The sequence below is a fragment of the Hemicordylus capensis genome, chromosome 4 (assembly GCF_027244095.1).
Source record: "Hemicordylus capensis ecotype Gifberg chromosome 4, rHemCap1.1.pri, whole genome shotgun sequence".
NCBI classification, from domain to species: Eukaryota; Metazoa; Chordata; class Lepidosauria; order Squamata; family Cordylidae; genus Hemicordylus; species Hemicordylus capensis.
The window spans coordinates 233,832,248-233,848,223 of record NC_069660.1 but is presented as its reverse complement, the minus strand read 5'-3'; the positions used below and the strand labels follow the sequence as shown (position 1 = coordinate 233,848,223).

General features: G+C 41.5%; 1 protein-coding gene across 2 annotated transcripts in view; it reads left to right on the top strand.

The window, feature by feature from the left end:
* The window catches only part of LOC128324589 (cadherin-7), a 190,005-nt gene extending 174,437 nt beyond the window's left edge, over positions 1-15,568 (top strand). For both annotated transcript variants that reach the window (XM_053249330.1, XM_053249331.1), the window contains exon 12: positions 14,240-15,568. In XM_053249330.1, the coding sequence (XP_053105305.1) occupies positions 14,240-14,733 (494 nt within the window). In that variant the 3' untranslated portion in view covers positions 14,734-15,568. The remainder of the gene's footprint in view (positions 1-14,239) is intronic.
* The last annotated feature ends 408 nt before the right edge of the window (positions 15,569-15,976 follow it).

Genomic DNA, 15,976 nt, shown 5'->3' with positions numbered 1-15,976 from the left:
CCTGGGTTATGTCCTGGTTGTTCTTTCAGCACCTCCTGGGCTGCTTCCATATCGCTGGGGCAGAGGGTGGAAGGAGTCTCTGGGCAGTGTGGAACTCCTCCAATACACCGTACTCTTTGCACCCTTACACCGTACCCCATGCATTGTGGGATACCAGAAAACTCAGCCTAGTTTCCCCACTCCCCTTCACTGCCCCAGATCGCTCATGCACCGATCGTGTGGCCATGCGAGCTGCAGTCACGAAGGTGGCCTCGGGTCGTCTGGGGGAAGGAAGGTAAGTGCTTGCCTTCCCCCAGCCAACCAATTTTGGTTGTGAGAATCGCCTTACTCTATAGCATACATCTCCAAATGTACTTAAAGTGAGTATCTTTAAATTGATTCATACACCTTGTAACAAACTTCTCTGCTTTAGAGCATCGTTCAGAAAGACATATTGCAGCCCAGCCCATCCATATTTTCTCAGAAGTAAGCCCTATTGATCTGAAACAAGTATATATAGGGCAATTATTTCAGACTACCATCCAGCACAGAGCTAATTCCATTTAAATACATTTAAAACAATGGGCTTAAGCAGTGGTTGACAATGGATTGGATTGTGGCCTTAGTCTATAGTATGCTTTTCCATTTCCAAAGGGAGGCCAAATGAACTCCTTTTTATAAATTAACTTAATATACCAAAAACGTCACTTCACAATCTTGGGTTGACAAACACCATCTTGTTTACTTCAAGCACTTTCAGCTTCATTTCCAAATCTGAATTCCCCACCCCCATTCCTGACAAGCCATTTCTGTAGCTTCAGGTCAGAGATCCATGTTACCTTTTGATATAAATTATATGAATGATAATTATCTTATCAAGAGCTATAACCACAGGACTCACTTAAATATAGTTTCCTGGAGCAAAATGTATATGCTTCATCAGGTTCATGTATTAACTTGCATCCTTGGTGGATTTGACAGGTGTCAAAGTCCAAAGCTAATCATATCCTTAGTAATATAGCTGGAACTTGGTTTGAGCTAACCAGTTAATTAAATCCAACACAGAGCCCCAACAGATGAATTTTCTGATTGTATGAGCAGTAAAATACAGGCCAATTGCACATGTGAGTTGCCAAATTCTCTCTGGAAGAAATACAGGTGACCACAGGCCATCTGCAGAGCATCAGCTGCTTTGTGTTTACAGATTCCTCCTGTCATTGCAAAGGACACCCTGAGACATTTTGGCCCCAACTCTGAACCAAATTTGTGATGTTTGAAAGTGCAGAAGGGCCAGTTACTGAAGAGAGAATTAGGAGAAAGTTTCTCTGTGCTCATATAGCAAGGAATACTGAGCATCATTTCAAATGTGTTCTTATATATTAGGACTGTACATCAAATCAGAACAATAATTGGGTTAAATGTAATACAATCCCTATTGGCAACATTTTCATTGTATCAGTTTTGATGCAAAATTGCTAATATCGCCACTACCTGATATGATATTTTCCATATCGTACCAGGCTGTATCAAACTTTATCCAGAGATCAAATAGCTGCTTTCATGCTGCTTTTCTCTGCTGTTTATGTCAGAAAATTTGCTGCTTGTTGAATCTGGTGATGTGCCATATATGGAAAACACTGAGTGGGGCAGGAGAGCAGTTACGTGATTGGCATCCCTGCTTCAAATTAATGCCGCTTTAGGCTTGCAGCTGCTCAAAACATGCTGCAATTGGTTTTTCTCCCTTCCAGTCACAGTGCTTGGTGGGGAGAGGAATGTAGAATTGTATATACTTGGGTGCTGCATTCTTGTTATAGGCACAGCTGTTGCTCCCCAGAAACGAAACACCTCCCTAACAGGATTCCCTGTAATATGGATTCCCAGATGTTGTTGACTGCAACTCCCAGCATCCCCAGCCTTTGGCCTTTGGCTGGGGATTTGGAGTTGTAGTCAACATCTGGGAATCCCTGTTACAGGATATACAGAGTTCCTACCCCTTGGACTTGAGTGCTTCTCTGTGTTGTCTGTGTCCTTGGCATAATTGCTGCTCCTCCAAAAACGTGCTTCTCCAATGCTCTGCCTGCCTGCTTCTCAGGTATCCTGGATCTATCAGCCTGCACTTTGAGGGACAAAGTCCTATCTTCTCCATGCATCTCGGTAAAGCAAGTATGGAACTACTGTTCTCACTGTGCTTGCTCCTATACTCCATTGCTTTGTTTTTTTCAGATATTTGGCTGCTCAAGACTGTTGGATGTTTATCAACTTCAGGATTTCTTTTGTCCAAGGGATGTTGCAACTGAAAATTGTTGGCTTCAACTGAATGTATAATATTAAAAGCAAAACTGTGAAAGGTGGGGAGTGAGTGGAGTGTGCACTGAGTCCTTGTCAGGAAAGGTAGGGGCTCAGCATACACGTTCAAGAATCCCGTCTTCATTCTCAGATATGAAAAATATCCATAGAGAAAGGATGAGCAGGACCCGAAGTCATTTCTACCAGACACTGCAGAGTTAAGATTGTATCTAAGCAGATACAAGAGATTATTTCTACACATTAAGGCTGTTCTCACAAGCAGCCCACCCCAGGATAGGACAGCCCAGTCTGCGTTGGGCTGCTCATGTGGAGCGCCAGGATTGAGCCCAATCCCAGCACTGCACTTGTGGGTAGCCCAACTTTTTACCCTGACCATTAGGGCTGGGGTTGTGTATGTGCTCGGGCTGCACGCAGCTGGGTGCACACGGAGTCAGGCGGCAAGAGCACCTGGCTTGGGAGGATCCCTCAATGCCCGGCACTCCTGCTGCCCTGCATTAAGGGATTCTAGAGGACTTCCTCCTCTGGTTCCTTGCTCTGTTGCTCACACTGCACTGCATGTGTACTGTGGCGAGTGGCAGAGCTAAGTGGGGAAGGTGATCATGTGCAAGGAGGCAGGCAGGCACCTGCCTCCCCACCCTCCCTCTCCAGAGAGGCCATGTGCCCCACCTCGTCATATTGCAAACTGGTCACAGGTAGACTATTTCTTCTATCCCATATTGGGAGCCACAATGGAATAGCTCCCTTGCCACTCAAAACAATTCTGTTGGGTTACTGTATACAGATGCTGCTGCAGCAGCAAAACAATTTCACTGCTGTCACTGGCATAAAGCAGGCCCTAATATGGTTTCTAGCCCCTACTTCAGGCCTACTCAACTTAGGCTGCCCTGTTGTTTTTGGACTACAGATCCCCAAATCCCCAGCCACAGTAGCCAATAGCCAGGGATTATGGGAGTTGTAAGCCAACACCTGCAGGAGGGCCGAAGTTGAGCAGACCTGCCCTGCTTGGTTGGATTCAATCAAAGTTTCCTCTGATGTCCATCTCTGATGCTTCATTCCCCCCATTTCCAGAGATATTCAAGAAACTATATGGGTTCGGTATCATAAGAGAGGATGCTCAGGAGCTATTCTGTATACCCTAAGGGTCAACCAGGACATTGACAGGAGCACTTGCCAAGGTGGGAGGGGAATCCTCCAAAGCCACCACGAAACCTTTTGGATCCATCAGCCTTCAAGGGATGACCATCTTCATAGGTTTCCCCTTTCTGCAGAGAGTCTAAACCAGGGCTGCTCAACTGGTCCTCCTGCAGATGTTGGCCTACAATTCCCATGATCCCTGGCTATTGGCTACTGTGGCTGGGGATTATGGGAGTTGTAGTCCAAAAACAGTTGAGGGACCAAAGTTGAGCAGGCCTGGTCTAAACCCTACTGGGTGTTAATTTGGCCATGACCCCTGCAAACTGAGAAAAGCACCACCTTTTAAAGTGGTGATTCTCTTATATTTAGTGCAGGAGAGCAACTTTCCCTGTTCAACCCCAGCACAACATCTCTCCAGTGATTGTTGCTGGTGTCTACCTTATGTTTCTTATTTAGATTGTGAACTCTTTGGGGACAGGAAGCCACCTTATTTATTATGCATTTATTTCCCATGTAAACCTTGAGGACTTATTGAAAACTACTATATAAATATTCCTAGCAGCAGCAGTATAAAGGGACCACCAACCTCCAAATTGCCGCGATCCCCTCCGTAGAAAACACCAAGCCCGTGATATTATATGTGTGGGGCAAATTGTAATTTGAGATAGGCCCATGGTTGCCATGGAAGCCATGGAAACCTCTGATGCACCAGACAGACAATACTTGGCATGAATATTGAAGTCCCCAGAACCAGCAGTAGAGGATTTCAACACCACAGCTGAGATTACTCCAGACAACTTGCAAGGAAATCATTGGATGTTGTGATGGGCAGTACACCAGTCAATACATTCACTCAAAACCAGAGGGCTGTGTAACAGGATACCTGGATAGAGGAATAAACATTAAATATAACCTATCAGTTTATGTTGCTGAAATCAAGACCTCCTATATGCAGCAAAGCACATACAAGCCACTTTTGCTTGCATTTTCACGGAAAGGATTCTGGATTTTGCCTTTAAGAGCTTCCATACAGCAGGATTTCAAAATCGACTTTTAGAGTAGAAATCTTCAAACAGGTCATAGGATCAAAACTGCGGCTCTGAGCATTTCGGATCGCAATAGCAATTGTTAATGTTTTGGCCTCTGCACTAGGGTGAAAATCCCACGATATTTCAAGATATATAAGGGCCATTTTCCAAGCAGAAAAGGAATAGAGAAAGAAGTGGAATTATATTTAGCTCTTGAGTTTAATATTCTAATGCTTGCACTAGTGGCATCATTCACAATGGTAGCACAACTTGTGCTAGCAAAAAAGACATAAAAAGCAGGATTAGAGGGATTGTATTATTTATTTGATTGATTGATTTATAGACCACCCTTCCAAAAATGGCTCAGGGTAGTTTACATCAAAATACAATTAATATCAATTAACAATTAAAACCAAAACTAAATCAATTAAACAATTAAAATAATTTAAACATGAAAATCATTAACATTAAAATCATTTAAAACAAACATTAAAAATTTAAAACCATGAATCTAATTAAAAGCCTGGGTGAATAAATGTGTCTTCAGTGCCTATTTAAAAGTTGCCAGAGATGGGGAGGCTCTGATTTCAGCAGGGAGCGCATCCCAAAGTCCAGGAGCAGCAATAGAGAAGGCCTATTCCCAAGTAGCCACCAGACGAGTTGGCAGCAACCGCATACGAACCTCTCCAGATGATCTTAACAGGCAGTGGGGCTCATGGTGAGGAAGACATTCTCTTAAATACCCAGGACCTAAGCTGTTTAAGGCTTTATAGGTAATAACCAGGACCTTGTATTTTGCCCAGAAACATATTGGCAGCCATTGCAATTCTTTCAACACAGGAATAATATGGTCTCTCCTAGATGACCCAGAGACCAACCTGGCTCCTGCATTCTGGACTAACTGTAGTGCCCTACATAGAGTGCATTTTATTTTATTTATTTATTTATTTTTGCATGTTTATACCGCCTTTCGTTAAAAGATAGCCCCAAGGTGGTTTACCAAAGTTAAAAACATACAATGAAAACATCATGCTAAAAGTATAAAAACATATAAAAACAGGCATAAAAACAATACAACAAATGCAACAAATAAAAACACAGAGAAGCCGCAGTAGAAAACGATCATGTAAAAGCCTGGGTAAAAAGCCAAGTCTTTACAAGCTTTCTAAAAGCCGTGATGGAGTCCGAGGAACGAATGGCCACTGGGAGAGCATTCCAGAGTCTGGGGGCAGCAACAGAGAAGGCCCTGTCCCGAGTGCACGACAGCCGGGCCTCTCTCATTGTCAGCACCCAGAGCAGGGCCCCCTCAGATGTCCTCGTCAAGCGGGCAGCAACCCTTGGGAGCAGGCGGTCCCTCAAATACCCCAGGCCCAAACCATTTAGGGCTTTAAAGGTCAAAACCAGCACCTTGAATTGGACCCGGAAACGAACCGGTAGCCAGTGCAGCTCTTTCAAAATGGGGGTGATATGTTCCCAATGGGCAGCTCCGGATAAAACCCTCGCTGCCGTGTTTTGCACTAGCTGCAGTTTCCGGATATTCTTTAAGGGCAGCCCCACGTAGAGCGTGTTACAGTAATCCAGCCGTGACGTGACTAAGGCGTGGGTAACCGTGGCCAGATCTGCCTTCTCGAGAAAGGGACGCAGCTGGCGCACCAGCCAAAGCCGTGCAAAGGCACCCCTGGCCACCGCCTCCACCTGAGCTTCCAAAAGCAGAGCCGGGTCCAGTAGTACCCCCAAGCTGCGTACTTGCTCCTTCAAGGGGAGTGCAACCCCATCCAGAACCGGTAAAATCTCATCCCGATTGGCTCTCCTACTGACCAACAGTACCTCCGTCTTATCCGGATTCAATTTCAGTTTGTTAGCCCACATCCAACCCATCACGGCCTCCAGCCCCCGGTTCAGGACATCCACCGCCTCCCTAGGATCAGATGACAAGGAGAGATAGAGCTGAGTGTCATCCGCATATTGCTGACAACTCAGTCCAAATCCCCGGATGACCTCTCCCAGTGGCTTCATGTAGATGTTAAACAGCATGGGGGACAAGACCGAACCCTGCGGGACCCCACAGGCCAACGGCCACGGGGCCGAGCAGTAGTCCCCCAGCACCACCTTCTGGACCCTCCCCTCAAGAAAGGACCGGAACCACTGCAACGCAGTGCCTCCGATTCCCATACTCGAGAGGCGGCCCAGAAGGATACCATGGTCGATGGTATCGAATGCCGCCGAGAGGTCCAGCAGAACCAACAGGGACGCACTCCCCCTGTCTAGTTCCCGGCGTAGGTCATCCACTAGAGCATTGCTATAATCCAGACTAGAGGTTACCAGCATATGTACTACCATTTTGAGATCGTTCATCTCAAGAAACGGACGCAGCTGGCGCATCAGCCAAAGCTGATAAAAAGCACTTCTGGCCCCAACCTCGGACATCTGGGAGAGGTTCGGATCCAGAAGCACCTCCTGGTTGCCTGGTCATTGGGAATTGGCGGACGGGAGGAGGTGGGCCTGCCAGCCAGAAGAAACGGGTGCGGGGGGCGGTAAGAAGCAGGCCGGCCAGGCAACAGAAGCGCTGATGCTCTGCGCCCAGCCCAGCTAGTATATACTAAACCATATGTTTGATGAGTGGTGGACTTGCCATTGGAATGCTGAACTCTACCGCAAATGTAATGTGCAGACCCAACCATTACAGTGTTGAGGATTATGGGAGTTGTAGTTCAACAATAGCTGGAAAAATGTAGGTTGGCCATCACTGATCTAATATTTGAGAAGACTGAGTAATATATGGAGTTTTCAGTAGTCGCACCAAGTCTATGGAACTCCCTGCATATTAACTAGAAGCTGAGCTTATTCCTTTCTGTTTATCTGGAAGACAAGTGAAAACTGAAGTGTTTTAGAAGATCTTTGAATTTATGGATGTAGATTTAAAGAATCAGGAAATTTCTCTTGAAGGGTAAAAAAATATTGTTTTATAGTTGTTTCACTCATTTTGTTTTTATGTTAGCTTATGTATTATGAGTTATAGTTGCAATCTGCTCCCAGCTGTAGTTGTAGATAGAAAAGCAGAATGTGTAAATAAATAAATAAAATAAATAAATTTGATAAGTAAGTAAGTAAGTAAATAAATAAATATAGAAATAAACATTTGCTGAAAAAATGGACATACATTATCTACGTGAAGGGGGGAAAGTAGAAATGGTTCTTAAGAGGTGAGGCTTGCTTTAGGACTTGTAGCACTATTGTTGGTGGAAGTCTTTTTAGGCACAAGGCAGTCTATACATCTAAAGTTTCTTTCTACTCAGGATCCAATAATGTTTTCCAGAACTTGCTCCCCTCCAAAGATGATTGTCACTTAGAAAAGCACATGAAAATCATGCTGAATGTCATTCTCTTTATATTGCATATAATTTTTTTCAGTGAGGGGAAATTTTAATGCCTTTGAGAATTATATGGTAACTGTTATGTATTTTCCCCGTTAACTTCACAGAGACACAATAGTAATTGCTTTTATAATAACTGTTTAACATAATCATAACTATCATTTTGTACATACAGAGAAATCTTTTTCATCAGACATGTATAGCTGTTTCTAGAACTCACAGGCTTTTTCTGCATTACCCTTAAAGGAGAAACAGTCCTGATTAAAAAAACAGCAACAACCCTTTCCCAGTTCTTATGCCACATAGGAGCATTAGAATGCAGAGGGACAAAGCTCAGTATGATGGCCTGCACAGTCTCCTAACAGTCATTTTGGTTCTAGTAGATCACAGGGCTACTCAGCTTCAGCCTTCCAGCTGTTTTTGGACCACAACTCCCAGCATCCCCAGTCACAGTGGCCAATAGTCAGGGATGGTAGGAATTGTATCCCAACATCTGCAAGAGGCCTGAAGTTGAGTAGCCCTATAGTACAGCATGGAAAGCTGACCTGCTATGTTGTGGCCTCAAGTAACAGAAATTGAGTTTTGTCTGACAAGTGGTTTACAGATACATTTTGCAGGGAGATTTGTGTATTTGTGTATTTTTATTTCTTTATTTAAAATATTGATACCATGCCCCTCCAGTCCACTACTCCTCACTACTGCAACTCACAACATTAATAAAATAGTTTGTTTGTTTGTTTGTTTGTTTATTTAATAGAAAGATACAAAAAAGAGATACAAAAAATAATTAAAAATAATAAAATTTAAAAAGTTAAAAGACCAAGCTAAAACCTCATTTAAAAGTTACAATTTTAAAAAAGTTTCAAATTAAAAGTTACAAGTAAAAAGCTAAAACTAAGAACCAAGAAACCTACCAGATATATGCAGCAGATAAAACATTTAAAAGTCTCTCTAAAAAGATGTGTCTTTAATTGTTGTTTTTTAAAAAACAATGAGGGAACATGGCGAAGCTCTTCGAGGGGCCACATCTGAAAATTTCCTGTCTCTAGTTCCCTCCAACCAGATCTCTGTTAGTGGTGGGGCCATGAGCAGGGCCTGAGAGGCCAAATGGAGGGCCCTGGCAGGTTCATATGTACAAATGCAGCCCGACAAGTACCCACCCCTAGCTATGTAAGGCTTTAATGGCCTTACCCTACCTTTTAAGGGCCAATACCAGCACCTTGAACCTAGCCTGAAAGCGGACTGGTAACCACTGAAGCTGCCCTAAAATGAGTGTAACATTCATGAAGCAGCTTGCACCCACGAGCATCCTTACAGCAGCATTCTGGAGCAGCTGAAGCTTCCAAACCATCTTCAAGGGCAGCCCCACATAGAGCGCATTGCAATAATCTAACCTGGATGTCACCAAAGCATGAGTTACTGAGGTCAGGTCCAATTTCCCCAAGTAGGGTCTAAGCTGGTATACCTGCCATAGCTGGTAAAAAGCACTTCTGCACCCCCAAGCTGTGGACCTTGTCTTTCAGGGTGAGTGTGACCCCATCCAAGACCAGATTTACCTCTTTACTCAGATGATCAGTTTACCAGACTAGACCACTGCTGTCTTATCTGGATTCAGTTTCAGCTTGTTTGCCCCCATAAAGCCCAGAACAGCATCCAATCCCTGGTTCAGAACATCCACTGCCTCTCTGGGATCTGCTGACTTAAATGATAAATAGAGCTTATCATGTCGATGATACAGCAGCCCATTCCACGGATGACCTCTCCCAGCAGTTTCATGTATATGTTAAATAGCATAAGGGACAGAATGGATCCCTGCAGCATCCTGTAGAACAAAGGCCAAGGGGTGGAGCAGGTGTCCCCCAGTATCACCTTCTGAGTACAACCCTCTAGGTAGGAGCAGAGCCACCATATCTGAACCCAGAGAGACGATCCAGAAGATGGATGGTATTGAATGCCACCGAGGGGTCCAGGAGATAGGCGTGGTGATGCTGCTTTAATACATAAGAGTAGCATTGATACTTGCTAGATCAGTGGAAGTGAATCTTGCCTTTGAGTTGAAACTACAACAGAAAGTGTTGTCCTGAGTGTGTGAAAGAACCATCGCAGACTATAGCTGCTGTCTTCAGTTAACAACTGCCCGTGTTCATTGAAAATTAGGGCAATGAGAATGCCCTTGGCTAGCCGCAGGCCCTACACTCGTGTGTTTTCTATCCGTAGTTTTGGTTTCCCCCCAGTTGTTACACTTCCCAATGGAATACACTCCCAGCATCCCTGGGTTCTGCTCCATTAAGGGAAGATAGTAACACTTGTTTATTCACCTCACCCTGACTTTTGGTATGGTGTGGGCATTATGATTTTATCTTTTATTATCAGATCCGTTGTATGTTATAAAATTCGTACCTTTCTTGAGACATTGAAATGGACTAAAAATTTAAGTGAATATGTAAATAGATATAAAAACAAATGTATATGTCTACTATTCCTTTACTGTTTATTTTTTACTATTTATATAGTGCCAGAAGGGTGCTTGGCATAATCAAGTTCAATTTAAACCCATGTGGGCTCAGCTGATCTCAGTGGGAGAGAGAGTAAAGTGCATGCTTGTACCTGTACCATTCAAAAGAATGGAAATTTAAAGTGCTTACTTCTGGCTAGATTCTGTGCTTAGAATCTGTACAGTTCTAAGGTTTGTCCTAAAGTACATGGTTTGTTAAGTATTGACTATGTGGCAATGGGGTCACTTGGGCAGATTTTCACTTCTGAATGTTAGAAGTGCTCATTACTAGTAAGATTAATTAACAATTCTGAATATTAGCCTTTCTGGCCATTCACCCAGATACTAATTATTCCCTTGTTTTAAAAATGAGGTGGTGTTTTGTTTTTCTTTGTTTTTGTTTTTAAGCTGGACCTAAACTAGCTTCCATTCAATCCCAATTTTTCTTGCTTTGGAATTTAGCAGTTACTGGTATTGCAAGAATTGCCATAGCTCTAGCAGAACTGCTAGAATGGAATTTATTCATGTAGAGGTTAAAAATTATTGTTCAGGAGCAGTTGAAATGATTAGAAATTAATATTCTCTTAAAGTCATTTAAATGCTAAAATGTTTAACCTTTCAAATGACTTCATATTTTTCTTGGCTTCAAGCAATTGTGGGCTGCGCAAGGCATAACCATATAAAACATTCATTTTCTCTTGATTTTTATTGTACCTCTAGGCTGGCAGATCTACTAAGTTTCATATATTTTGCACTTATTAGCAGGTATTTAACTCCCCAGATGAAGTCTGCTGAACATGTCAAAGTGTGAAAACACATTTTCACTTGCATACAGAAGAGATTAACTGCTCAGTACATGGCTGAAATACTACCCTAGTGTGGTCAAAAGTAATACAAAAAAAGTAGAGAAAAACCTAGTTTTGTCGATTTGGGTCTTAATTGGAATAATACAGGTGGACCTCATTATCCGTTGGAATTCTGTTCCCACATAATTCTTTGGGTAATGAAACGATGGAAAATGAGGCATTGAGACTCTGGGATCGTGGAAGTTAGGTTTGTAGACTCAATCCCCCCAAGCAAAAAAAACCCTGTGAAAATAAGTCAGATAAAGTGCCCTACAGTGCTTCGCGGGTCTCCTTGTGTCCAGCAATGCCCCCCAAGTCCCAAATCATCCCAAAAAGTCACGTTGGGGTTTTTTTGGATGAAATGAGCCACAAAATGGTGGCTGGAAATGATCTCTGCGGTCATTTCTGGCCTTCTAGGAACCACGGATACATGGTTTTTAACCCTTTCATGTCCGTGTATAAGGAGGCTGGGTGTCTCTTTGACAATCATGGATATGTGGTTCCATGAATAGTGGTTCTGCATATAACAAGGTTTGCATGTATTATAATCTATATTTGAATTCAGTTTAGTATAGAATGTTCAGACTAGGGGAAAGCCAAAACCCTTGCATAATTAAAGACTTTATAGTCCATTTTAACTTAGTTCTACTCACTCTACAGCCCTGTAAAATAGGTCAGGTTGAGATAGTTACTTGCCAAAGGCCAAGCAAAAATCTGACAAGTTCATCTTCAGGCTCTTTCACAGAGACCTAATTTACCCTAATCCCACTTCAAGCAATTGTTCCCTTGACTGATTGATTGATTGATTGATTGTTACATTTTTATACTGCCTTTCATTAAAACAATCTCAGTGTTTTTATACTGCCTTTCATTCAAACAATCTCTAAAACAATGTGGTTTACAAAGCATTTAAAACAATGGAAGACTATAAAACAGTTTCACAATAAAAATATTAAATTGGAAAATACAAATACAAATCTAATTAAAAGTTTTTTAAAGGTACACAATAGGACCATAAAATACAGTGCAGCAGCAACAAAAATAACACTCATATAAAAGTTTGGGTAAAAAGCCAAGTTTTCACTTGGTTTCTAAAGTATTATAGCATATTAGATTATTTTCTAAATAATCATAAATAGTCATTGATTATTTTCTAAATAATCAAGGCACAAGAAGATGTGATCGAGCAGTTCCAGATGACATCTTCTTCAGCAATGATGATGCTAAAAGAAAAACAGGAAATACCTCGAAAGTGGTACCTGTTTTCCCAGTACATTTAGAATTCTTATCACAAAAACACTTGGGTTTCTCCTGGGATTATTGTTGCTGGCACATTTGGACTAGCAGCAGTTAACACATAAGATTGGATATCTACCTTGCAGGTGTCCAGCACATAGTCACCATGCTGCTTGCCTGCAAAAAGGACACCTGAAGCACCTATGGTTCTAACAAGTGAGCCATGTTGAGCCATACTACAGATGGGGAGTATGAAGAGTGAAGGGGTCAGTGAATCTATCAGATGTTTTTATAGTTCATTATGAAGTATCTAATTTCCAGTTAACTTTGGATCTCTTACACTGACATATCATCTTTACCTTTTGGTTTTTGCCTTTAAAAAACTCTGTGTTATATTTTTCTGAAGAGACTATTGTTTAGAGCAGTGCATTGAGGCCCAGGATGTCAATTTGTCAACTTCTTGGGCATACGTTAAAAGTAATTTATTAATACATCTATAAGTATTGTCCCCTGAATACAATTTATAGTGATTTCCATAATCAGAGGACACTTCTTAGAAAGAGACAGGGAAGGGGAACATCATTAACCTCAAGTGAGGTGGCATATTGGAAAATACTGCTAAATTGAAGTATCCCCAATTTCTATGACATTGCTACAAACTTTATAATTAAGTTACACTGCAGGTTTACAAGAATGATTTTAGTAGGGAGGTATTTTCTGCAAGTTGTGGTGTTCTAACACTGAATAAACAGCAGCCACTGCTGCTGTCAGGAACCAATACCCATCACTATTTATGAGAAAAAAGCGACTCCATCTCAGTGGTGATGTGCCTTAGATCCTCCAACTCTCTACCACTATAATGTGAATGATCATCTGCTTCCTTACAATGAATTACTCTCTTAGTGATGTTAAGGTGATGCAAATAGAATTATGTAAACGCTTTATTTCTAAAATAAGCTAATAATTTTTGAGAAATGATTTACCCTTAAAGCTATGTGTATGCGTAAACTGAAATTGAATGATTTGAATGATTTGACTTAGTAACATTGTATATGCTGTAGTATTGAGCAATACCAGTAGCAAAGAGAAGAAAAGTGCCTGACAGTTCACATGTTAAATAGTCTTCTGGCTAGCTCCCCAGATATTCATCTTGGCAACAAAGCCAACAAGAAATCCTCTTAAGTATCAGAAATTTCAAAATTATTATTCCCTGGTATCATGGGCTGATCTAATCAGCTCCCACAGCCTTTTAAGTTCTTGCTAGACATAATTCACAGGTGCATGGTGAAGTACTTTGCACATTAAAGCAAAGTGCTATCTATTAGAGAGATGCTTTTAATGCACAAACCAAGACTTGTGCTATATTTTACTTAGCAAATCTGGATTTCCCAATCAAGGATCAGATACTTCATCAGGCAGCATACCCTCATATACTTCAATAATGGAGTCACTTCCCAAACTGTAACAGTTAAATTGTACATGGTATGTTTATGAATGTGCTTTTATCTCTTGGGCAATTAAGAGTTCAGGAAAAGGTCTCTTTTTATTTCATGGCTGTGAGGTTGTAATATTAGGCCTGAACTGGCTCTTAAAATTTATGCTTCAGCAGCCAGTATAGGCTATGAAGACATTAAATCAGGATGAGTGTAGTAATATATTGCTTAATGTCTAAAAGCTCTTTTAGAACTGGTTAGCAAATTTTAAAACTGACTATGATGTGACTACTATATTGGCATGAAGAGTTTTACCATTTGACTTTAGGAATAGCTCCACTCAAAAGTAGAAGCCTGACAGGGAAAGAAAAGTCTAGAATTGATTTAAGTGTTGCCTCTTGTATTGCAGTGCTTGTTCTGCTGATTGTTACAATGAGACGACGAAAAAAAGAGCCCCTTGTTTTTGATGAAGAGAGAGACATCAGGGAAAATATAGTCAGATATGATGATGAAGGAGGTGGAGAAGAAGACACTGAAGCATTTGACATGGCTGCCTTGAGGAACCTCAACATCATTCGAGACACCAAGACCAGAAGGGATGTGACTCCAGAGATCCAGTTCTTGAGTAGACCATCATTTAAAAGCATCCCGGATAACGTCATTTTTCGGGAATTTATTTGGGAAAGACTAAAGGAGGCTGATGTGGATCCCTGTGCTCCACCTTATGATTCCCTGCAGACATATGCATTTGAGGGAAATGGTTCTGTGGCTGAGTCACTCAGCTCTTTAGATTCTATCAGCTCAAACTCTGATCAGAATTATGATTACCTCAGTGACTGGGGGCCTCGTTTTAAACGGCTTGCAGACATGTATGGAACTGGACCAGAAAATTTCTATTCATAGCCTTTGAACCTTTCTATGACAATGCACTAAAGTAAAGGAAAATAAAAACTCAATATCTGGACTAAGGAAAATCTGTAAATATATCTCCATTTTTAACCTTTTGGGTTTTTGCCTTGGTGAAGCATATCTTCATTAGAACTTTGTCCTAGGGACTGCACTGAACATACAGATTCTGAGCATCCAGTGGCATTTTTGGTAACATTCGGATGCTTGGCCATGTGCAAATAGATAGCAACCCTCATATACCTGCAGAGGCAACTGACCTCTAAGAGTAAGTTGTGCACTGTGACCTCAATGAGCCAATGATACCCTGTAGATGCCTTCACAGTACTGCCAGGTCTAGACTGCAGAGTCTCTGCTTAGTGGAGAGAAGGGAGAGATGGGGGGGGGGGCAATCATTAACCACTTACAATAGTATTACAATATATTGTATACTACTGATGCAAAGTTCAGTCTTTTATTTACAGTGTTGCATGCAAATTGCTGGCTCAAACAAAAAAAAAATCCAACACAATGACTTTTTTCAATGGTGGTTTTAAAAGCTATTTAGTCCAAAAGCCTTTGTACATATCTGGATAATTCTGAAAATAGATTGCAATTCCTATTATGAAAATCTGCAACATATGCCATTGCCTTATCAAAATTGTTTCGAGGATATGTCAATCAGATAACTGGAAAGTGATTCTCGCAGTTTTGTGATGCCTATGTAGGTATGGGGAGAACGTTGCTGTCTATTTATTGGTTTATTAATTATTATTATCTCTTCTGATTAGTACAGGAGAAATTATCCTTTCTTCACTTTTTTTTTAATTTCTAAATAAAATGTTGACATGTAGAGGTATGATTATTTTAGAGCACCAATCTCCAGTACATTCAGGTTTATTATACTGCATCATGGTATTAGATGCTTGAGAACATGCTGTTTTTCCTCCAGTCTCAGCTACATGAAGGAAATGAAGCATGGAAATAGAGAAATTACAGTGAAGCAATTGAGCCTGTCGTTCATCTCTCCGAGAGGAAGACCGCTACAAGGACATGCTGCTGTCATTGTTCTTCTGAGCCATTACAGTGTCGGAGATATTTGAATAAAATGTTTGTACTTTGCATTTTCAAAAGGAGACTACAGAGGCAGTCGAGAGTGTCTATAATGGAAGTTGTAGTTTTCAAGGTCATTCATTCTATGTGCCACAGCAGTTTAAACAATCCTTCTCCTTCCATCAAGTTCCCTACCTCTTTTGCTTCT